The sequence below is a fragment of the Tursiops truncatus genome, chromosome 1 (assembly GCF_011762595.2).
Source record: "Tursiops truncatus isolate mTurTru1 chromosome 1, mTurTru1.mat.Y, whole genome shotgun sequence".
NCBI classification, from domain to species: domain Eukaryota; kingdom Metazoa; phylum Chordata; class Mammalia; order Artiodactyla; family Delphinidae; genus Tursiops; species Tursiops truncatus.
This window is the reverse complement of record NC_047034.1, coordinates 116,686,025-116,709,688: the sequence shown is the minus strand read 5'-3', so window position 1 is coordinate 116,709,688 and position 23,664 is coordinate 116,686,025. Positions and strand designations below refer to the sequence as shown.

The 23,664-nt window shown below is 36.7% G+C and overlaps 1 protein-coding gene across 4 annotated transcripts in view; it reads left to right on the top strand.

Moving 5' to 3' along the window:
• The window catches only part of AK5 (adenylate kinase 5), a 237,057-nt gene that overhangs the window by 28,900 nt on the left and 184,493 nt on the right, over positions 1-23,664 (top strand). For all 4 annotated transcript variants that reach the window (XM_033864681.2, XM_073788205.1, XM_033864687.2 and 1 more), the window contains one exon: positions 20,111-20,302. In XM_033864681.2, coding sequence (XP_033720572.1) covers positions 20,111-20,302 — 192 coding nt within the window. The remainder of the gene's footprint in view (positions 1-20,110; positions 20,303-23,664) is intronic.

Here is a 23,664-nt window from a genome sequence, read left to right as displayed (position 1 = left end):
GGAAAAAAACATATCCTTTACCCACCTCCTAGAAGTGGGGTTGCATTTAAGGAGCAGGGGATAGGATGGGGATACCCACAGAGACTACTCCTGGTTGTCAGAAAGACTCCTGATTTCACATATAGTGCTGGTCACTTCATTGGGTAGTCTCTCAGCTTAGCTCAGTACTCTGGATGTAACCATGGCTACCAGGCCATCAACTTCTAAAATAAACCTTGAGTTCATCACATTCTGTTACATCAGAGCAATTTAGAGCTGGAGACAAGATTATGAGATACATTATTAATACAAAATGCAACTATTATACTTCTGGTGCTTGGTAGTATTCAACAAGATCTCACTAAGTGAATGAATAAGTGATAGAAGAGGAATTTCATTATATCAGCAGGATTTCTCATAGATCCAGTTTTGCTTACCAAACATAGACTTGGATATAATTTCTTCATTTCTTCCTCTCTCTACACACTTACCCCAGGAAAAGTGGAGCCCTGGAAAGTTTCTGGTGAAAGAAGATATCCCTTTTAGTCATTTGGTATTCACATGGGCCACAAGCTTCACAACTCCAGGCCCTTTTCTGTGTCTCTGCTGTGCCCTGCCCCTGGATTTCATTTTGGAACTGTATTCCAACATAGTGGAATTTCCATTGTATTGAAATAATACCTTATGTCTGCTTCCACATTGGGATTGGGAGATCCTTGTGGGCAAGCACCATGTGTTGCCCCTTCTGCATCTCCTTCATCCAGTATGGTAGTTGGCTCATAGTAGATGCTCAATATATGTTGAACTGAACACCTATAAATGCATTTCCAAGTAGTGCTAGAACTCCGCTTATCAGCGTAAAAAACAAAAAGAAATGAATGAAAAAAGAGGGATCTAATTAACCGCTGTGGGAACATATTAAAATAGTTAATAAACACTTACAGATTGAATGAGTGGAAGAATGAAGGAATCTTCCTTAGTGGTTCTCATACTTATGATGTCCGAGAAAATCTTAAAAACAAGATGTTCTAAAGATATGTTCTCAAATTCTGACTGGAATTTGGGTCTTACTTAATGCCTCAAAGATTGTCTGAGGATATGAGTGTAAAGTATTTTCCATCATTATCTATATGAATCAGAAGAGTTACTCTAAGATAAGCTAAGCAGAGAGAGAATGTAATGTCTAAGGAAGAGAGGGAAATACCATCCCCCCTCCTCCAGCTACTAATAACTTAATAGTCTTTTCTAAATTTCCTTGGAGACAGCCTTTGTGTTTAAGTAAATGCTAAGCAATCAACATAGATAAGTGTGAAAGAGAACTGTATTCAGCATGCTCATTTTTTTTTTAACCTCTTTATTGGAGTATAATTGCTTTACAATGGTGTGTTAGTTTCTGCTTTATAACAAAGTGAATCAGCTATACATATACATATATGCCCATATCTCTTTCCTCTTGTGTCTCCCTCCCTCCCACCCTCCCTAACCCACCCCTCTAGGTGGTCACAAAGTACCGAGTTGATCTCCCTGTGCTATGTGGCTGCTTCCCACTAGCCATCTATTTTACATTTGGTAGTGTATATATGTCAATGTTACTCTCTCACCTCGTCCCAGCTTACCCTTCCCCCGCCCCGTGTCCTCAAGTTCATTCTCTACATCTGCATCATTATTCCTGACCTGCCCCTAGGTTCTTCATAACCATATATTTTTTTCTTATTTTTTTAGATTCCATATATATGTGTTAGCATATAGTATTTTTCTCTTTCTGACATACTTCACTCTGTATGACAGACTCTAGGTCCATCCACCTCACTACAAATAACTCAGTTTCGTTTCTTTTTATGGCTGAGTAATGTTCCATTGTATATATATATGCCACATCTTCTTTAACCATTCATCTGTTGATGGACACTTAGGTTGCTTCTATGTCCTGGCTATTGTAAATAGAGCTGCAATGAACATTGTGGTAATGACTCTTTTTGAATTATGGTTTTCTCAGGGTATATGCCTAGTAGTGGGATTGCTGGGTCATATGGTAGTTCTATTTTTAGTTTTTTAAGGAGCCTCCATACTGTTCTCCATAGTGGCTGTATCAATTTACATTCCCACTAACAGTGCAAGAGGGTTCCTTTTCTCCACACCCTCTCCAGCATTTATTGCTTGTAATGCCAATAAATGGCATTTATTGCCATTTTTTGATGATGGCCATTCTGACTGGTGTGAGGTGATACCTCATTGTAGTTTTGATTTGCATTTCTCTAATGATTAGTGATGCTGAGCATTCTTTCATGTGTTTGTTGGCTGTCTGTATATCTTCTTTGGAGAAATGTCTACTTAGGTCTTCTGTCCATTTTTGGATTGGGTTGTTTTTTTTTGAATATTGAGCTGCATGAGCTGCTTATAAATTTTGGAGATTAGTCCTTTGTCAGTTGCTTAATTTGCAAATATTTTCTCCCATTCTGAGGGTTGTCTTTCATCTTGTTTATGGTTTCCTTTGCTGTGCAAAAGCTTTGAAGTTTCATTAGGTTCCATTTGTTTATTATTTTTTTTTATTTCCATTTCTCTAGGAGGTGGGTCAAAAGGGATCTTGCTGTGATTTATGTCATAGACTGTTCTGCCTATGTTTTCCTCTAACAGTTTTATAGTGTCTAGCCTTACATTTTGGCCTTTAATCCATTTTGAGTTTATTTTTGTGTATGGTGTTAGAGAGTGTTCTAATTTCATTCTTTTACATGTAGCTGTTGAGTTTTCCCAGCACCACTTATTGAAGAGGCTGTCTTTTCTCCATTGTATATTCTTGCTACCTTTATCAAAAATAAGGTGACTATATATGCATGGGTTTATCTCTGGGCTTTTGATATTGTTCCATTGATCTATATTTCTGTTTTTGTGCCAGTACCATACTGTCTTGATTACTGTAGCTTTGTAGTATAGTCTGAAGTCAGGGAGCCTGATTCCTCCAGTTCCGTTTTTCTTTCTCAAGATTGCTTTGGCTATTCGGGGCCTTTTGTGTTTCCATACAAATTGTGAAATTTTTTGTTCTAGTTCTGTGAAAAATGCCATTGGTAGTTTGATAAGGATTGCATTGACTCTGTAGATTGCTTTGGGTAGTAGAGTCATTTTCACAATGTTGATTCTTCCAATCCAAGAACATGGTATATCTCTCCATCTGTTTGTATCATCTTTAATTTCTTTCATCAGTGTTTTATAGTTTTCAGCATACAGGTCTTTTGTCTCCTTAGGTAGGTTTATTCCTAGGTATTTTATTCTTTTTGTTGCGATGGTAAATGGGAGTGTTTCCTTAATTTCTCTTTCAGATTTTTCATCATTAGTGTATCGGAATGCAAGAGATTTCTGTGCATTAATTTTGTATCCTGCTACTTTACCAAATTCATTGATTAGCACTAGTAGTTTTCTGGTAGTGTCTTTAGGATTCTCTATGAATAGTATCATGTCATCTGCAAACAGTGACAGCTTTACTTCTTTTCCAATTTGGATTCCTTTTATTTCTTTTTCTTCTCTGATTTCTGTGGCTAAAGCTTCCAAAAGTATGTTGAATAATAGTGGTGAGAGTGGACAACCTTGTCTTCCTCCTGATCTTAGTGGAAATGGTTTCAGTTTTTCACCATTGAGAATGATGTTGGCTCTGGGTTTGTCATATATGGCCTTTATTATGTTGAGGTAAGTTCCTTCTATCAGCATGCATCTTCTTCTGAAGTATTAGCTTCTTTCAAGCCACATATATGAAGATAACTTACACTTGAGAAAAAGATACCAGATTTTTCTTTGGACTGATACCAAAGCTGAAGGGCAAAAAAGTATTTCCATCTAAACTTCAAATAGAAATCTTCAATAATGGCTTTTAGTGGTGAATTTTCAGCCTGTATTCCACTCAGTAAGTCTGCGCATGGAGTATTAATGGAACTATCACATAATTTCTTATCTACTTTACATTCCCATCTCAGTTAGCACTTAATATACTCTTGAATTTCATTTTCCTCCAAGAAATGCTTTTAAAAGATTCAAAAATGCGCTTTTTGCTTTAATTTCTGAGTCACTTTTCTAATACTTCCTTTGAATGGATGCAGTATGTCTCAAAGCATAAAATCCAGTTGTCTAAAATCGGTAAGTCAGGGAGAAACTGCACTGTTCTTGCTTTATAAAATGAATATATTTTATCTTATTTGCTGCAACCAAAAATATACCCTGTATTTAGCTCTAACAGTTGGTTTTTTTTTTTTTTTTGGAAAACTGATTGCTATGCAGTAAACCAGACAGGGATTTGGACCACATGATCATTAAGAATCCTTCTCTCTCTTCTTTGCTTCCATGAATTTAGAATGTAGTGGACAATATAAATGGGGTTTATGCCCACATACCAATGACAGGATCTCTTGGATAGTTATTCCTATTGTCAGTATTATGGACTTATATATTAAATATTTGTAAAGAGGCAAGTTATAGAGAGGCGCTGGTTTAGAAGTTGGCTGAGGGTGAGCAATAGCCACATGCTGAGATCTTCCACTTCAAGGTCTGTCTCTATGGTGATTTTCTTGGCTGGGTCTGGCAACATCAGCCAACATCATCATACAATTGTTTGACTGCTTTCTTAATAGATACTGTTTTCTGTGGTCTAATCAGTCCTGTGTCACATGCAGTAGTACTGAAGAGTGCAGAAACCGACCACTATGAACCAGGCAGGAATGGCTCATCCCACAGGTGTAAGAACAGCTGTTGTATTTTTAGACTCTACCCATTTGACTTCATTCCACTCTCCCCTCGTCAGAAGGTCTTTTTGTTTTATTTCAGGTTCGTTTGCCTAATGCTGGCACTACTGATTTCTCCTATTTCCTAACTTACCATTAAAATCAAGCACATCTATAAAGACAGTATTAAGAATAATGATCGTGTTTTACATTGTACTTTATTTGCCCTCTATTCATAAGGGGCACATCATTGTAGACAGTTCAGATTCATTAGCTCTTCCATTAGTTGATCTGCTTGCCTTCAGTCTCTCCCTATCCAATCTGCCCCCTGCACTACCATTGGCATTCACTCTAAGGCACAAAATAAAACGTGTTACTTCCATGTTTATAAGATAAAACCCCAACTGCTTAGCATGGAACGCAATGCCAGCCCATCTAGTCTTGGTTTACCTTTCCAGAACTTCAATTTCTGGCTCCCGATAGGATCCTAGTAAATATTAAGTGAATGAATAAATAAATGAATGAAGTAGATGCCTGCATAATCAAATTAGTGCTGGGGAAAAAATATCTTGGAAAAAATAACATTATAAATTTACATTCATTTCCATATTGTCATCCTGGTATATATTAAATAAAACCTTATTCTTTTCCTCTTCATTAAATTCCTCCATCTTGGCAGCTTAATGTCCTCCAGTTGCTTTTATTGAAATGAAGATTTGCACCATAAAAATCAAACCACAGAAATGTACTTTTCATAAACTAATGATTTTTTTTGAAACCATTAATGATATACTCTGTTCAGCAGATATCATTAATTTGACGTGTGACAAATTATGAAAAGACGGAGTAACGTAGATAACTATTTAACTAAAGTAGTGGAAGCAATATGCATTGGACTGTAAGAGATCACCATTGGCCATGGAAATGGATAGAATAGAGTTTTGCAATGAGAAACGACCAAACTATAAAAAATAAAGTTTCACATACTAGCTTTCTCCCTAAGTGAAACAAAACGATTACTTTCTTTCATTTTTGTACTTAATCATATTGATCCACTTAGGATTTTTATTGTTTTTATTTTACTTTTAAAGAGTCTACAACTTCATTAAGTTACTGTTTCAAGCACTCATGTCTATATACAGTGTTTCTTATAATATAAAGCAAAGGTTAAAACATAGTTTCCTGGGTCCCATCTCCAGAGCTTTTGATTCAGTAGAATGGAGTGGAGCTCATGAATTTGCATTTCTAACAAGTTTCCAAGGATGCCCATGCAAGGGCAGCTGGTGTAACAACTACTCTCTCAGTAACAGCTGTAGGGTCTTCTGCACATTGTTATCAGAGTTTGCCTCAGTGAAACAAATTTCATTTAATTCCTGTAATTTCACGCAATTGTAACAGTAATGGAAATCTGGAATGGCAGTTTTCTTGTAAAAAAGAACGCTTAGGGAGAATATTTTAACTGACATCCAGTATTATAAGAATAGCCATATGGAAGAGGCCCTTGTCTTTATTCCCATATTTTTTGAAACATTGTGCTAGTCATATTGTATTATAAGTATTGTTTCATCTCAACTACTAAACTATAGCTCCTTAAGGTCAGAGAAAATGTCTTATTCCTCTTCCTAATCAAAGCCTAATACTCTGTACTGATCATTGGAAATATGAGAGATTAAAATGATATTTGGGGAACAAGCAAACCTATCCTTAGTCTACTAGTCCTCCACCATGATCCCTAAATCAAATACGTGCAGGGACAGCAACCAACAGCAAAAGAAATGTATATTATTATTATTATTTTTTTTTTTTGCGGTATGCGGGCCTCTCACTGTTGTGGCCTCTCCCGTTGCGGAGCACAGGCTCCGGACACGCAGGCTCAGCGGCCATGGCTCACGGGCCTAGCCGTTCCGCAGCATGTGGGATCTTCCCGGACCGGGGGACGAATCCGTGTCCCCTGCATCGGCAGGCGAACTCTCAACCACTCCGCCACCAGGGAAGCCCAAGAAATGTATATTCTTTTACTGTGAAACTTTGTCTTTAAACCCAGTGGAGCCCAAGAGTACCATCTGAACCACAAGGAGAATTCCTTTCCTCTAGGCTATCAGCAGCTTAGAGCCTAGGACCAAATCAGGCTAGGAGACCTCCTCCAACCCTAATCCCATCCACTAAGTCTCAGAATGTCACAGTGTCGTCACAGAAATGTTCATCCAGAGAATGCCATTGGAGGAGAAGACAGGAAGTAGAGCCAGGAAGCCATAAATTGTGCCAGTGCTTAGAGGTGCCCAATGCAAGCCTTCTGAAAATTAAGTCGAGCCGATCTCACTAGCTGCACTAGAAAGAAGCAAGTTCAAAAAAAAAAAAAAAAGATGAGCAACAAAGAGAAAGAGAAATGGGGATTACTTCTCAACCTCTTGGAAGTAAAAGAGAGGATCTTAAGTGAGAGAAACCATGCCCCTACCTAAGACTGTAGCTCAGTGAAAAGTCTTGCTCTGACCAACTTTGGCTGCACCTTTCTCCTCAAAAGTGAAGAGAAGAGGATGAAGGAAGAATGGAAGAAGAGTCTTGAACTTGCTTTCCTTAGAGATTCACATTATCGTACTTCTTGTCCTTTTCTGTAAACCCAAGGGTCTTAATGTAATAGCTTAAGTCGTGGAGTTTATAACCAAGTTGTGTGCTGCAGAGCCCATGCATGTTAATTGGGAAAAGAGAGCAGACCAAGAAAACAGATGACAGAACTTCATATTTGCCAGGGTCCCAGTTCATCTGTTCCTGTGTCTAGAATTTTCTACTTGTACATGTCAAACTTAATTTGGAGAGATTCCCAATCAAGACATTAATTGCTTCCCCTATCCTGGAAAAAAAAAATTGCCTACCTGTTTAGATGGTCTCCTCTCTAGGAGGATGATGTCTAAAAGATTCTCATCTTGTGAGCTGCAAACTTCATGCAAAATTTGGGTGTTGCATTCCTCTTAGGCCCACATGCTGGCTCTTCTCTATGAATTTCTGGTCTTTTGGAAAGACCACTCTTTCCTCCCCTTCTTTCTCTAGTTAATCCTTTCTTATCTTCAGATTTCCGCTCAATTGTCAGTTCCTCATAGGAGCCTTCCATGATCTCCATGATAAGTTTGGATCTCCCTATTATAATATTCTCATAGTAAGAGCTACTTACCACAGTTATAGATTTATATTTATCTGTGCGATTCTTTGATTAAAATTTGTCTCCTCCAACTGGCCATAAGCTCAGCCAGGGAAAGGACATACCTGATTTGTGGTCATTGTTAGTCTTTGGTGTATAGAATAGAATCTAGCACATAGTAGGTACACAGGTTTTGAGTGTGCTGTTTGATGAATTATCACAAACTTGCTCCAACCGTTATATGTTCTTGCTAACATTTGATATTGTTGGTCTTCTTTCTTAATTTTAGCCATTCTGGTGGGTACGTATTTCAATTTGCATTCCCTGGATTATTAATGATGTTGGCACCTTTTCAATTCATTAGTCATTTGGATATCCTCTTTTATAAAAATACCTGATCAAGTTTCTTGCCCATTTTTCTATTGTTTTCTCCTTCTCTTATTGATCTGTAAGATTACTTTTCATGTTTTCAAAACAAGCCTTTTGTTGATTATATGTGTTGCAAATATCTTCTTCCACTATGCAACTGACATTTTCATTCTCTTACTAGTCTATTTTAATAAATATATTAGTGTTTTTTAATTTTAAAGCCATCCAATTTATCAAACTTTTCTGTTATGGTTAGGGTGTTTTAGGCCCTATTTAAGAAATCCTTGTCTTCCCTAAGGTCTAGAAGCTATTTTCTTATATGTCACCTTCTCAAATCTTTATCATTTTACTTTTCACATTTAGATCTGAAAATCCATTTGGAATGAATCTTTGCATATCCTATAACGTAGGGAGTCAAGAGTCATTGTTTTCCATATGAACATCCAATTGACCCAGTACCATGTATTGAAAAGACTGTGCTTTCCTCACTTTTGTTGTAAATCATATATTTGGGCAGTGGATCTGATTCTGAGTTCTCTCTCTGTTCCAGTGGTTTACTGGTCTTCCTTAAAACCAATACCACAGTGTCTTAATTACTGTAGATTTGTAATAAGTCACACTATCTGGCAGTAAGTTCTATCACTTTATTCTTTTTTTCAAGATTGTCTTGAAGATTGCCTTGGCTATTCTTGGCCGTCTGAATTTCCAAATAAATTTCAGAGTCAATTTTTCAATTCCCATACACACATACACAAAGAAAAACCCTGCTTGAATTTAAAGATTACATTAAATCTATAGATCAATTTGGGAAGAATGACATTATGATATTGTGTTCCATTCATGAATATGGCATATACCTCATTTTATTTAAATCTTTAATTTCTGCCAAGGTCTGTGTAGTGTTCTTGTACCATTTTTCACTAGATTTTCCCCTAGGCAATTAAATGATTTTTTAATTATTTAACTAGCATTTTTATTTCATTTTAAATTGTTTGTTCTTAGTATATAGAAATAAAATTGATTTTTGTATACTGTCCTTCTAGGCAGAGACCATACTGAATATGCATATTTATTCTTATGGCTTTTAAATTCTTTTGGATTTTTTACACATACAATCATATTATCTCAAATGACTATTATATTTCTTTCCTTTCAATCTTGTGGGTTTTTTTTTTTTTCATGTCTTAATTTACTGTCTAAAATCTCCATTACAGTGTTGACTAGAAATAATGATAATGGGCACCTTTATTTCATCTCAGAGGGAAGGTTTCAGCATTTCCCAGTTAAGTATGATGCCTGCTGTAACTTCTATGTATTTATTATTTATCAGATTAAGGACATTCTCTTGAATTCCTAGTTTGATAAGAGTATTTATCGTGAAGGGATGTTAAGTTTTACCAAGTGCTTTTTTCATATTTAAGATGATCACATGATTTTTTTTTTCTTTTTTATTCTGTTGGTTTGGTAAATAATAGTGCTTGATTTTTGAAAGGTAAACACATTTTTCATTCATGGAATAAACCTGAATTGGTCATGGTGTATATAATCCTTTTTATACATTGATGGATTCATTTGCTAATATTTTACTTAGAATATTTGCTTGCGTTCATGAGTGAGACTGACCTATAACTTTTCTTTCTTTCAATGTCCTTGTCAGGCTTTGGATTCAAAGATTATGCAGACCTAATAAAATGAATTGGGAAGTATTTACTTCTTTATATTTAGTAGAAGGGTTTCTGTTAGATTGGTGTCTGATACAATTCACTAGTGAAGCCATCTGGATTCAGAGTTTTCTTTGTGCAAGAGTTTTGAACTGTGGAATTAATATCTTCCATAAATAAAGAGCCATTCTGGTTTTCTGGTTATTCTTTTTTTGGGGGGGGAGAGCTGTGTTTTTCTAGAAATCTGTCCATTTCATATATATTTTCCAATTTGTTTTCATGAAGTGTTTCTTAATATCCTATTTTATCATCTTAATCGCTGTACGATATTTAGGGATACCTTCCTTTTTATTCTCAATATTTTGCCTTTTCTTTTCCTTGATTAGTTTCACCAGGGATTATCGATTTTATTAGTGTTTTCAAAGAATGAACCCTTAGCTATAATGTGTTTATTATGCATTTTAACTATGTATGTAATTTAATTTATGCTCTTATATTTTTCCTTTTTTAGTAGACCTAAAAGGTCTGATTTTTTCTTCTTCTTTTTTTTTTAACCATTTTGAGATGGATGCTTAGATCACTAATTTCAACCTTTCTTTTTTCCCCTAATATATTCATTTAAGGCATTAAATGTCCCTGTATCTATGGATATAGCTGCATCCCACAAGTTTTGGAATGTTATATATAATTTGATCATAATTTAATTAAAAATATTTTTATTTCCATTGTGATTTCTTTGACCCAGGAATTATATTGAAATGTATTGCTTAATTTCCAAACAGGGATTTTCTATTTATATTTTTATTATTTATGCAAAGTTTATTTCCGTTGTAGTCATTAAAGATAATCTGTGTGATCATTTGAAATTTGTTTAGATTTCCTTTATGGCTCAGAACATGGTCAACTTTCTTAAATTTTCTGTCCGTATTTTAAAATTTCTGTGTTCAACTTGATGGTTATAGTTTATAAATATATATCAATTTGTTAATTGTATTAAACTCTTCTATAACCTTACTGATTTTTTTCCATATTGATTTTTTTGCCACTTGTTCTATCAGTTATTTGGAAAGATTTATGAAAATCTCCCACTCTGACTGTGGATTTGTAACTTTCTACTTTTAGTCCTGTCCAAGTTCAGTATACTTTGAGCATATATTATTGGGTAATGCAAATTAAGAGTTATTATGTCTTCCTGGATAATTAAATCTTTTATCATAATGAAATGACACTCTTTACCTCTAGTAATATTTCTTTCCCTAAAGTCGACTACTTTGTCTGATTTTTTTTCACCTTTATTGAGGTATAATTGGCAAATAAAAATTACATATGTTTAAGGCATACAATTTGACCTTTTGGTGTATATACACATTGTGAAGTAGTCACCACAATCCAGCTCACTAACATAGCCACACTTCACACAGTTACAACTTTCTTCTTTTAAAAAAAAATTTTTTTTGTGATGAGAACACTTGAGATCTACCCTCTAAGCAAAGTTCAAGTACACAATACAGTACTATTAACTATCTGTGGTCGCATTGCTGTACATTAGATCTCCAGAACTTATTCATCTTGCATAACTGATACCTTGTACCCTTTGACCAACATCTCCCCATCTCCCCTCCACCCAGCGGCTGACAACAACCATTCTACTCTCTGCTTTTGTGGATTTGACTGCGTTAGACTCCACATAAAAGTGAGATCACGCAATATTTGTTTTTCTGTGTCTGGCTTATTACACTTAACATAATGTCTTCTAGGTTCATCCATGTTGTCACAAATGGCAGGTTTTCCTGCTTGTTTAAGGCTGAATATTTAGCTCTTTGTGTGTGTGTGTGTGTGTATATATATATATATATATATATATATAAAATACTAATTTTCTTTACGTATTCACTCATCAAGGGACTTTTAGGTTGTTTCCATATCTTGGCTATTGTAAATAATGCTGCAGTGATCAAGGGAGTACAGATATCTCTTTGAGGTACTGATTTTATTTCCTTTGGATATATACCCAGAAGTGGGATTACTGAATTGAGATAGTTCTATTTTTAATTTTTTTTGAGGAATCTCCATGCTGTTTTCCATCGTCGCTGAACCAATTTACATTCCCACCAACAGTGCACAAGGGTTCCCTTTTCCTCACATCCTCACCAACACTTATCTTTTGTCTTTTGATAATGGCCCTTCTAACAGTGTGAGGTGTGAGGTGTGAGGTGATATCTCATTGTGTTGTTTTGTTGTTGTTGTTGTTTGTTTTGGGGGGTATCTTTTGCCGCACTGCACAGCTTGAGAGATCTTAGTTCCCCAACCAGGGATTGAACCTGGGCCCCAGCAGTGAAAACGCCAAGGCCTAACCGCTGGACTGCCAAGGAATTCCCCCGTTGTGGTTTTGATTTGCACTTCCCTGATGATTAGTGAGTCTGAGCACACTCTTTTTGTACCTGTTGGCCATTTGTATGTCCTCTAATGAGAAATGTCTGTTCAAGTCCTTTGCCCTTTATTTTGTAGAAAATGGATTGTTAGGCATTTTATTAATTTAAAAAATGTATTGAGGAATAATTGTATTAATTACAATTATATTAGTTTCAGGTCTACAACCTAATGATTCCATATTTGTATATACTGCAAAATGATCGCCAGAGTAAGTCTAGTTAATGTCCATCACCATACATAGTTATAAAAATTTTTCCTCATGATGAGAACTTTCAAGACCCACTTTCCTAGTGGATACCTTCAATTGATATTTTTTTTCCTTTGCCCATTTTTAATTGGATTTGATATTTGTATGGTTTTACCAGCTTTCTATTGGTTAATGTTTCCATGGTATGTTTTTCCCATCCCTTTACTTTTAGCATTTCTGTGTCTTTATATTTCAAGTGTACTGCTGTATCTAGCACCTCTGATGCCCTACCTTATATTCTCTCAGCCCACCTTTCATTTGACCTTTGCTGCTGTGACCAGTTTTGTACCCATGTAATGCTGCCCAGGACAGCAACTCACTGACTTCCTGCCCTGAGATATACACATTGTGAAAGTGTGAAAGAGGCAGTGTGCCAAGGGGGTACTTTTGACCAGCAGGGGACAGGCTCTGATAAATAGAGGCTCCTCACACATGTCCCTTTAGAAGAGCCAGCAGCATGGCATCCCAGTCTCCATCACAGTGACTAACCCGACACTGCACCTTTGCACTGGTTTGACCCCTCCTCTGCATTCTCCCCAGTCCCCACTCCTGCTTTCCTGCCTATGGCTGCTTTGATGCTACAAGACCACATGGCCTGAAAAACCTAAAATGTTTGCTGTCTGACCCTTTACAAAAAAAGTTCGCTGATTCCTGTTCTACAGATTATGACATGCAACATTAACTTATTCACGTCTCATAGAAATCAGTACTTTTACCACTTCCTAAGCAAGACCTTAGAAAGGTTGAACTTCATTTACCTGCCTCATGACTCATCTCTGTTTTAAGTACCACAAGATACTTTTAATATTTTTTATATGGTCAATCTTCATTTAGGTTCACCCACAGAGTTATCATTTCATTGCTCTTCATTCATTCCTCTGGGCCAGATTTCTATCTTGGATCATTTTTCTTCTACCAGAAGAATATTCTTTAATATTTCCATTAGAGTAGAATTTCTGATGAGAATTCTCTCAGTGTTTGTTTGTTTGAAAATATCTGTATTTACTTTTAGTTTTTGCAAGCTATTTTGACTGGATATTGAAACCTAGATGGGCAGTTATTTTTTATTGGCACTTTAAAGATGTCATTTCATCGTTTTCTGGCTTTCATTGTTTCTTTGGCAAATTTAACTGTCTTGTTATTGCTCCTCTGAAGGTAATCTATCATTTCTTTTTTCTGGCTGCTTTAAAGATTTTTTTGTGTGTGTCTGTCTAGGCTTTCAGCAGTTTTACTATGATGTGCTTAGATCTGAGTTTTTTCTTCTTGGTTTTTATATTGCTTCTTGAATCTGGGACTTGATATTATTTATGAGTTTGGAAAATTCTTAGCTATTACATTTTCAAACACTGATTCTTCATTTTCTCTCTTCTTCTTCTGGAATTTTCTAAGCATTGTCTCATATGTCTCTGTTGCTCTTTTCTGTACTTTTCCTACCCCCCTCTCCCCCTTGCTTCAGTCTGGATATTTTCTCCTGAACTTTTAGTTCACTAATTCTGTTTTCAATGCCTAATTGGCTATTAATACATTTAGTATAATGAGGATATGGGATGATTCTAAATGGAATTTAGTACTGTGAAGGCTGATTCACACAAACTCTGATGGTATAGCCCTTTAGGATTCCAACGAGGAACCTAAGTTGGGCGCAGCAGTAGTAGTTTCTAGAGCTCCTCCTCCATGGTAGGCCCCATATTCCAGTTTTTGTCCCCTCAGCCCCACAGTCCATTAAGAGCTTTGCCCGGAAATTATCTCCATGTTAAATGATAGTGAAGTCCAGGTATCTATCCTTTTTCCCTTTTTGATCTAGTCTAGCCTCTGCAATAATGGTGTATATTCAATAAATGCTTAATGGGTGAAAGAAATGATTTCTTCTACATTTTCCCTATAGGCGGAATTAAGAAAGAAAATTTTAGCCCAGTATTAGAAAGAACTTCCCAGTTATTAGAGTTATCCAGTAATGAAAGGGACTGCCTCAAAAGTAGTGAGGCATCACAAGAAATGCTCACAAAGAACATTCAAGTTTAAAGGTTCAAGTTTAAAAATCACTTGTCAGGAGATTGTAGAGATGATTACAGGTTTGGCATTAATTTGAGCTAGATAACCTCCAAGATTTTCTCATCTCTTATTTCTGTGATTCCAGTTTTTGTTCCAACTGTGATCTTCTCTCTTTGTGGGTTTTTTTTTTTTTTCATACTTTGCTTCTTGGTTTCTGACAGTGATCTGAACTATGGAGTGTAGGCCTTTGAACATGTCTTCATAAAGAATATGGCAGTCAAAAGCACTGACAGTTAAGAAGAGAGCTCACTAAAATAAGCTCACTTAGTAGTCTGATACTGTGAATAATACATCTTTGCTAATCAAAGATGGTCATATGTTCTTTTTAACAGAGTAATCATTCAGATAAGGGACTTTGAGAAAATGGATAGAGGAAGATTGACTTGTGCATATAATGACAGGGAAAAAAAGATTGATTTAGTTGATCCAATGGCAGAAAAAATATCAGCAATTGGGAAGTTTACTTCCATGTAGACAAAAGTGGTATCTTGGTCTTTGTTCTCATCTTTTACTTACTCACTCATTCATTCAATCGGCAAATACATTTTGAGAACATAGGCTAAGAAAAGGTATGCCAAGGATCCACTTCGTTTGGTGATACTTTTCAATGTTTCATGAGTGAATTTCATGAAAACTTTCTAGGTGCTTCACATCTTCTGGGAAAGAATGGTGACTACTTCTATTTTACATTTTTTGGGAAAAAACCATAAACAATTACATTTTTCTTTTAAAATTGAGCACTGTTGGAGAACGAGGGTCCTAATGAGTGGGCATGTGCGGGGGTGACTAGGAATCAGGTGATCATGCTTGTGGCTGAGATCACTGTTGAGCAGTCAGCCGGTTATCCCAGCTACCATGGAGGTCTCGCCTGTTCCACGTTTTAATTTTTTGTATCACTGGTTATATGCTGTTTAGTTTATACCAAGAAAAGACAGCAAGTTAATTACAATTATAAAATTAAATAGCTTTGCAGATTCACTTCAAAGTCATCTATATCAGACCTGAAGTTGCATTCATTGATCAAAAATCTTAGATATAAAAAATATGTTAAAAAATAAAAATAAATATCAAATAGGTAGGAATAATTTTTAAATGGGCAAGAACATTACATAGAAAACTACAGAGCTCTGCAATAAAAAGTATTGGGAGAAATTAAAGAAACAACAGGAACAACAAATACCTTAGATATTCTACTCGTTTCCTATAAACTTATAACTGCTTTTTTTAAAGTCTATTAATTAAAATAAACAAAATGCAGTTTTATCAAAGTGTAAAAAAGTCTTTTATAAATTTCAAGCTAATTTCAAAAGCCAATTCTAAAAGAAAAAACATAGTGATGATTACATATTTAAGTCTCCCCATAACCTCATTGTGTTAAGTAGGGAGAAGCACATACATTGCAGTCTGAAACAAAACACAAAATGTATTAAAGTATAGCATTTAATTTGTTTAAACGCAAAATGCAAGAATTTCTAAATGCAGGTTTTGCCTGCATTCAACACTGAGCTAGTAGTTGAAGTTTTTTCCATATTTTAATATACAATATGACCAAACCAAGAACAATATAATGTCATTTTAATTTTTTTTAATAAATTTATTTTTATTTATTTATTTTTGGCTGTGTTGGATCTTTGCTGCTTCGCACAGGCTTTCTCTAGTTGCGGCCAGCAGCGGCTACTCTTTCTTGTGATACGAGGGCTTCTATTGTGGTAGCTTCTCTTGTTGAGGAGCATGGGCTCTAGGCGCGCGGCCTTCAGTAGTTGTGGTGCATGGGCTCAGCAGTTGTGGCGCACGGGCTTAGTTGCTCCACGGCATGTGGGATCTTCCCAGACCAGGGCTCAAACCCGTGTCTCCTGCATTGGCCGGCAGATTCTTAACCACTGCACCACCAGGGAAGCCCTGTCATTTTAATTTATTTGTCAAAAATTGTCTTCTCCCTTATATGCTATTCAAAGTAAATTTAAAAGGATGTCATTTGTTATGTTGGGTAAGACTGAATATTACCAAGGATTTTATTTAATTTGAATTTTGCATTATAATATTTGATAGTATAAAAGTTTTAACTTCAGATAATCTCTTTACCATATATCACACAAAAATTACAAAGTGATTTTTAAATTGTTAAGGGTTCTCAAAAGCTACTTAAAAGTGTTTTATGGGACATATTAAACTACTGAGATGGGAAGGGAAAAATAGTTGAGAAAACTGAAGTTCAGAGATATTGAACCTTTTGCCCAAGGACAAATGACTAATAGCAGATTCTAGATATAAAATCAGGATGATCTGATTCTAAAATTCATGCTCTTAATCACTTATGCAAGTATGTGCCTGTGCTTACACAGTGGCAGTGGGAACTGGGGGAAGGGGAATCTGAATAGTGTTTCAAGACCAAACTCCACAGTCCATGGTGATAGCTCTGAGAGAGTGAAGTTTTGATAAGGGTTATAAATGATATTAAGATTTCTAGCTGAGAATTCAAAAAGATACAATGTTCATAGCAGCGTTATTTATAGTTGCCAAGGTAGGGAAGTAACCTAAATGTCCGTCAGCAGATGAATGGATGAAGATGTGGTGTATATGCCACTTGCAGCAACATGGATAGACTTGGAGGGCATTATGCTAAGTGAAATAAGTCAGACAGAGAAAGGTAAATGCTATATGATATCACTTATATGTGGAATCTTAAAAATACAACAAACTAGGGAATAAAACAAAAAAGAAGCAGACTCACAGATATAGAGAACAAACTAGTGGTTACCAGGGGGAAGGGGGGAGGGGCAATATAAGAGTAGGGAATTTTAAAAGGAGTTATTATGGGATTATATGAAATCACATTTGTGAAACTTTTGAAAATTGTAAAACACTATAGAATTTAAAGACTCTTTCATTCAGGGCTTCCTTGGTGGCACAGTGGTTAAGAATCCACCTGCCAATGCAGGGAACACAGGTTCGAGCCGTGGTCCGGGAAGATCCCACATGCCACAGAGCAACTAAGCCTGAGCACCACAAATACTAAGCCTGCTCTCTAGAGCCCACAAGCCACAACTACTGAAGCCCGTGTGCCTAGAGCCCGTGCTCCACAACTGCAAGGAGAAGCCTACGCATCAGAGCGAAGAGTAGCTCCCGTACCTACTCACCGCAACTAGAGAAAGCCAGCGCACAGCAACAAAGACCCAACGCAGCCAAAAATAAATAAATAAATTTATTTTTTTAAAAGAATAATCTTGGGGCTTCCCTGGTGGCGCAATGGTTGGGAGTCCGGTTGCCGATGCAGGGGACGCGGGTTCGTGCCCCGGTCCGGGAGGATCCCGCGTGCCGCGGAGCGGCTGGGCCCGTGAGCCGTGGCCGCTGAGCCTGCGCGTCAGGAGCCTGTGCTTAGCAGCGGGAGAGGCCACAGCAGTGAGAGGCCCGCGTACCGCAAAAAAAAAAAAAAAAAAAAAAGAATAATCTTTCATTCAATTAAAAAAAAGTTTTAAAAAAGACTTCTAGTTGAGAGATTCAGGAAAGTAGTGCTGCTACCATAAAAATAAATAAATAAACAAATACATATATAAGCAAGATGGGAATTTCATTCAGGTAAAAAGGTGCTGGAACTGATTTGGCCTTGCTGCTTCACACGTAATAAATATTAAGACTTTCAGGGACTTCCCTGGCAGTCCAGTGGTTAAGGCTTCGCCTTCCAGTGCAGGGGGTGTGGGTTCAATCCCTGGTTGGGGAGCTAAGATCCCACATGCCTCACGGCCAAAAAACCAAAACATAAAAACAGAAGCGATATTGTAAAAAATTCAGTAAAGACTTTAAAAATGATCCACATCAAAAAAACTTAAAAAAAAACAAGACTTTCAGGTAGAGCCGTCATATAAGCATTTGATCATATAGGATATAAGTGCTGTTGAAAGTCAGTGCTGAAAATGTACATTTGGAATCCATCAACAAAAGATAGGTGGTTGAAACCAGAACAGTGGAAGGGAGCTGAGAGAATAAGAACCTGGAGAGGGAAAAACAAAAGAAAACATGATCTAAGGCTCATAAACATCATTATTTGTGTTACATTTTTAAGGAAAAAAATTTGAGCAAAGAGAAAAAAAAATACAGAACAAAAAGTTAAATGAGAACCAGGACAATATAGAATCATGACAACCAAGAGATATTAAACATGGCTAAAATTTGTTGAGCACCTACCATTGATCAAGTTTGTGCTGATCTTATTTAATCTTTATAATAACTCAGGGAGGAGGTTCATGTATCTCTTTTGACAGATGAAGATATGGAGGCTTAGTAAAGTTAAGCCATATGGCCATAGCTCAGCTGATAAATCCTAGGGCAAGAACAGTAATCCATGTTTCCCAGACTCCAGGGTCCATTTTCTAACCAGTGGTCTCAAGAGTGCACAAGGCAAACCACTGTAGTGTGGGAAGAAAATGTTAAAATTACGATTATCATATGTCATCCTTTAAAAATTGTATTTTTGTGTGTATTTTACAACATACATACTATTATACAATATATTACATACGTACATATGTATGTACGTATGTAATATATATAATATATTAGTATGGTAGTACATGGCTATCATACCTTCATGCATAATTTATAATTTAATAGGTATATATTTATTGAGGTAGATGCTCAAATAATTTACTAATGTGAGGATACAATAAAAAATTTTTGGAGATCATTTCTTTAAAGCGCTATGCAAAACTGCCTCTTTTTCTTGTCCCATTTTCAACAAGAAAATACATTCACTTTAAATGATCACGTTATCTTTTACATACATTACTAGTTCTAATTGAGTTAAATAAAAACTGTTTAGTTCATAGGTTCTTTTCATGTTATTCCTTGGTATTTTCAGAAATTTATGAAGGCCTTTGAGCCATTTGATTCTTTGTAATAGTGGAGGGAACACAGACCATAGACCAGACAGACCTGGGTTCAAGTATCACCTTTGACCTTACTGACCATGTGACCTCAGACAAGTACTTAATTTCTCAGAGCCTCAGTTTGCTCATCTTTAAAATGGAGATAATATTTACCTTGCAGATTGTTGTAAAGTTTAGCAACAGCATAAGGAAATAACTTAGCACTGGGCCTGGCATACAGTACATACTTTTAAAAGGGCAGCACATAGTAATAATAGCAGCAGTCCTTGTTTACTGTAGAGAATATCTGTAGCTCAATAGTCATTTCCCCTCTAAACAGGTCACATCTACCTTTGGCAGAGTTTGGCCTATATTGATCTTAACTTGAAATTTGAAAACTTATTTGAGAATAGGCAAAAAGTATTTTCCAGAAATTTGGAGGGCCACTGTACACGACTCTGTGAGTTGAAGTATACCATTTACATGGACTGTAATAGCAATAGCTCCTCCTGGCCTTGTGTGGAGCCGTAGCCCTGGAAATATGCTGGCAAAAACATAGAGGGTCAAAAATATGGCAGTCTCCACAGACCCAGAAGAGAGAAATGCCACTGCCCACACTCACATTGGTTGGTATGTTGAATGCCTGTCTACTTGTTTGATGCTCTCCACAGATCTGTACTCCTGACTTGGTGGTGTTCCTGGCCTGTACCAATCAGAGGCTCAAAGAAAGATTACTGAGGCGCGCAGAGCAACAGGGGCGGCCTGATGACAATTTGAAAGCTACCCAAAGGAGACTAATGAACTTCAAGCAGAACGCTGCTCCATTGGTTAAATACTTCCAGGAAAAGGGGCTCATCATGACAGTAAGTTAGATATAATTTACATGTCTAGTACAAGAGTGATCTTTCAGATTTCTAATTATCCTATGTTCTTCTCATTTAGACATAACTTTTACCTTAAAAAAGTGACTTTTCTTGGGTGGAGATCCAATGAAAAATAATTGGTAATTTTGACCTGATTTGCCTTTATTAAGCCGTGATGGTAAAAGCACTTTCACTTTAGTTTAATTGATTTTACAAAAAATGATAAATTTTAACCTTGGCTAGAATTCTGTGGCCCACAAATTTTAAAGTATTTTAAAATAATTTTTTGATCATTTTAAGCAATATTGGCCCAGTTTCTCAACTCTTCTGTCTTTGAAAACCTAATAAAATTGATAGGCTTATAAACAGAATTGATACAGTGTTATATTAGACTTAAATTGTAAGTTAGACTTTAATCATAGGTTACCACATAAAAAAATGAGATTTTGATGGCCCAAAAAGTTATTAAGCATTTGACTTGTCATAAAGAAGTGATATTGTCTCAAAATGGAAGGCATCGATCTTTCTGCTCCATCGATACAATGCAAATATTAACTTTGTTCATAAATAGTTTGTTTTGTGGTTAATGATACTGAATGTGCCAAAGAAGGATGAAGCTGAATCACTGGTTAGTACAGTTATTAGAATACAGGAAGCTGAAGGTGAAAACTTAGCTAAATTTACGGTCCCCACACATCAGAGATTCAATTATGGAATAGAGGAGACAGAGGATCGTTGGCCAGCTGAGGCATTTTGCAGAAGAAGACACTAAAACCAAAGCAGCTTGGGGTGCTCCGTGGTGGTAGCAGACTTTGGCATAACCCTCCTTTCAGCCCTTAGCTCTTCTCACGAGACCAGAGATTCTTGTCTAGTGGGGCTACAAGCTGTGCAGAATCTGATGAAAGGGATACATGCCCATCCCAATAAAATGCACATAAGATGATTTCCATAAATTTTAGGTAAATCTACTGAAGCCCATCCACAGAGCTCCTATGACCTAACAATTTACTGTGTTAAAAATCTCTTCATTAGCCTAAAGTGCCCTTAGATTGAAAGAGACAGTCAACGACATTTGAATAATAATCTCTTCGCAGTCTTTTTATCACTATAAAGAAATATTTATTAGAATTTGCCCTTTGAGTCAAAGTTGTCATGTCAGAGAATTATAAATCTGACATGAAAGTTGTCCACAATGCCAGAGTCCATTTATGGTCTAAAAGAGACATTGAGTGACATGAAAGATTCAAGAAAATCAGGGTGGATGTTTCTCTGGCTCTTTTTTGTTGGGGTTGTTGCTTGTTTCTCCTGGAAATTAGCAATGCTGACTTCTGTGTCGTGTCATAAAAATAGAAATTTACCCTACAGACAAAAGCCCAACTGCAAGCTGCAGAGCCAGAGTTTTAACTGATGTTTGCAAGGCTTAAAGGTATTACCAGAGTGTCTCTGATTACTCCCTGCTTGTCACGTTCATCATCACAAGCAGAAGATATTTCCCAAATGAATGCAGAGTGGGGACTGTTAATCTACTAATATTTTGCATGGAGGTGAAATGCCATTGCCTCTAATTGAGGGCGTCAATAACAATGCGGATGACAGCCTGTAACCTCCCTGCTAAACCCCGATGAGCTTTAAGATAAATGCCTCTAATTACTGGGAGAAGACTTGCAAAAGGTGATTTGAAAGGTGACTTTCAAAAGTCACCTTTTGAAAATCGAACACAAACACAGGCTAAGCTCTGGGAAATGTCACTGGAAATTTTAGTCTGACAAAAGAGTGAGTGCAGTGTCCTGAAGCACATGTCCTCCTTCAGAACCTGGATCATAGGTCGCTCTGGGAATTAAAATATACTTGGTAGCATTTCTGCTTTTAAAGATGCGTTAAATTATTAAAACGGTTATCCTGATTAATCAAAAACATATTAAGATTTTAATAAAAATCTGGGAGTTAATAGATTAAACCCAAATATTTCCTTTTCTCTGTAATTTTTTTTCTTTTGCTTCTACCTGCCCCTCCTAATTGATTCATTTATTCATTCAGTGAATATTTATTGAGAACCAGTGGGTGCCAGACCCTCTGCTAGGTGCTAGGGGTGCAATGCTAAATAAACAAAAGGTAAGGATCTTTATTTTATTTCCTGACACACTTCAAACTCCTAGAACAGTGCCTCTCTGGTACACAGTATGTTGCCAGTAAATGAACAGAGCTTGCAGTCTATGGGGAAACAGACATTAAACAATGAGTTATCAAGTGTGATGACTGCTGTAAAGGAGAATGTACAGGGGGTCCTCACACATATGTCGTGCACTACAGGAATGCCCCGTAGTGAGTAGAACAGACTCTCTCTGCCCGCGAGTAGGATTCATCATTGATTTTGGTGTGAGGTTCTTAAAGACCACAGAGACCACATACCTCTCAGTCCAGGTGAGAAACTTTATCTTGGTGCTCCTCTTCCCTAGGGATTTAGAGTCTGAAACCCTTCACCTGGAATCTCAGCTCCACTGCTGTTTAATAAATTCATGGTGCTCTAGCACTCAGTCTCTATCTATAACTTGGAGATGATGTTACCGACCGCATAATGTTGTATGGGTGAAATGAGACAATGCATGTAGCCTGGCAGACGATGGCAGCACAGAGGTCGTGGTTCGGATGCACCACGTAGCCACATTGCCTGGTCCAGATTCCTGCTGCATCACCTACCACCCGTGTGACCTCCTGAAGGTTACTTATCTTGTCTGTGACTCAGATGCCTGACCCATGCAGTGGGTATGATCATCGGTCCTACCTCAGTGTAATTGTGTGGAGTAAGTGGATATCAAGTGCTTAGAACGGTGCCAGGACTGTTGTAAGTGAAATATAAGTGATTGAAATTATTTTGTAATTTTCGTATTTCCTCCTTTTTCTTCCTTCCACCTCTAATGACCATTTTTGGAACCTACAATTACCACTAACAAATCCGTGCTCTTGGAGGGTACTCTGTTGCCTTTTCTCCCACAGATAAATGCAAAATGAAGAATTTAGATTTTAAAAACTTTTCCCCAAATTCTCTTTTTTTTCTTTAAAAGTGTCTGTTAATCAGTTAGAAAATTGTCCCAGTGTTTTCTTTGACTTCTTTATCACCCGTGTAATCAAGCTATATAATGGGTATGTGTCAATATGGTAGCTGAACTGTAACAGAGGTCAGCCCATTCCTTTTTCTTTTTCACTTCAACATTAACTGTATCGGTTGGCAGATTTGACTGAAGAACAAATCCAGTTTGAAGACAAAACCTAATCAAAATAGCCAGAAAAACAGGCTGTTGCCTGAATACTGTATCTTACTGACATGGTTCCCATCACATGGACTGCTTCACTTTTATTCTTTT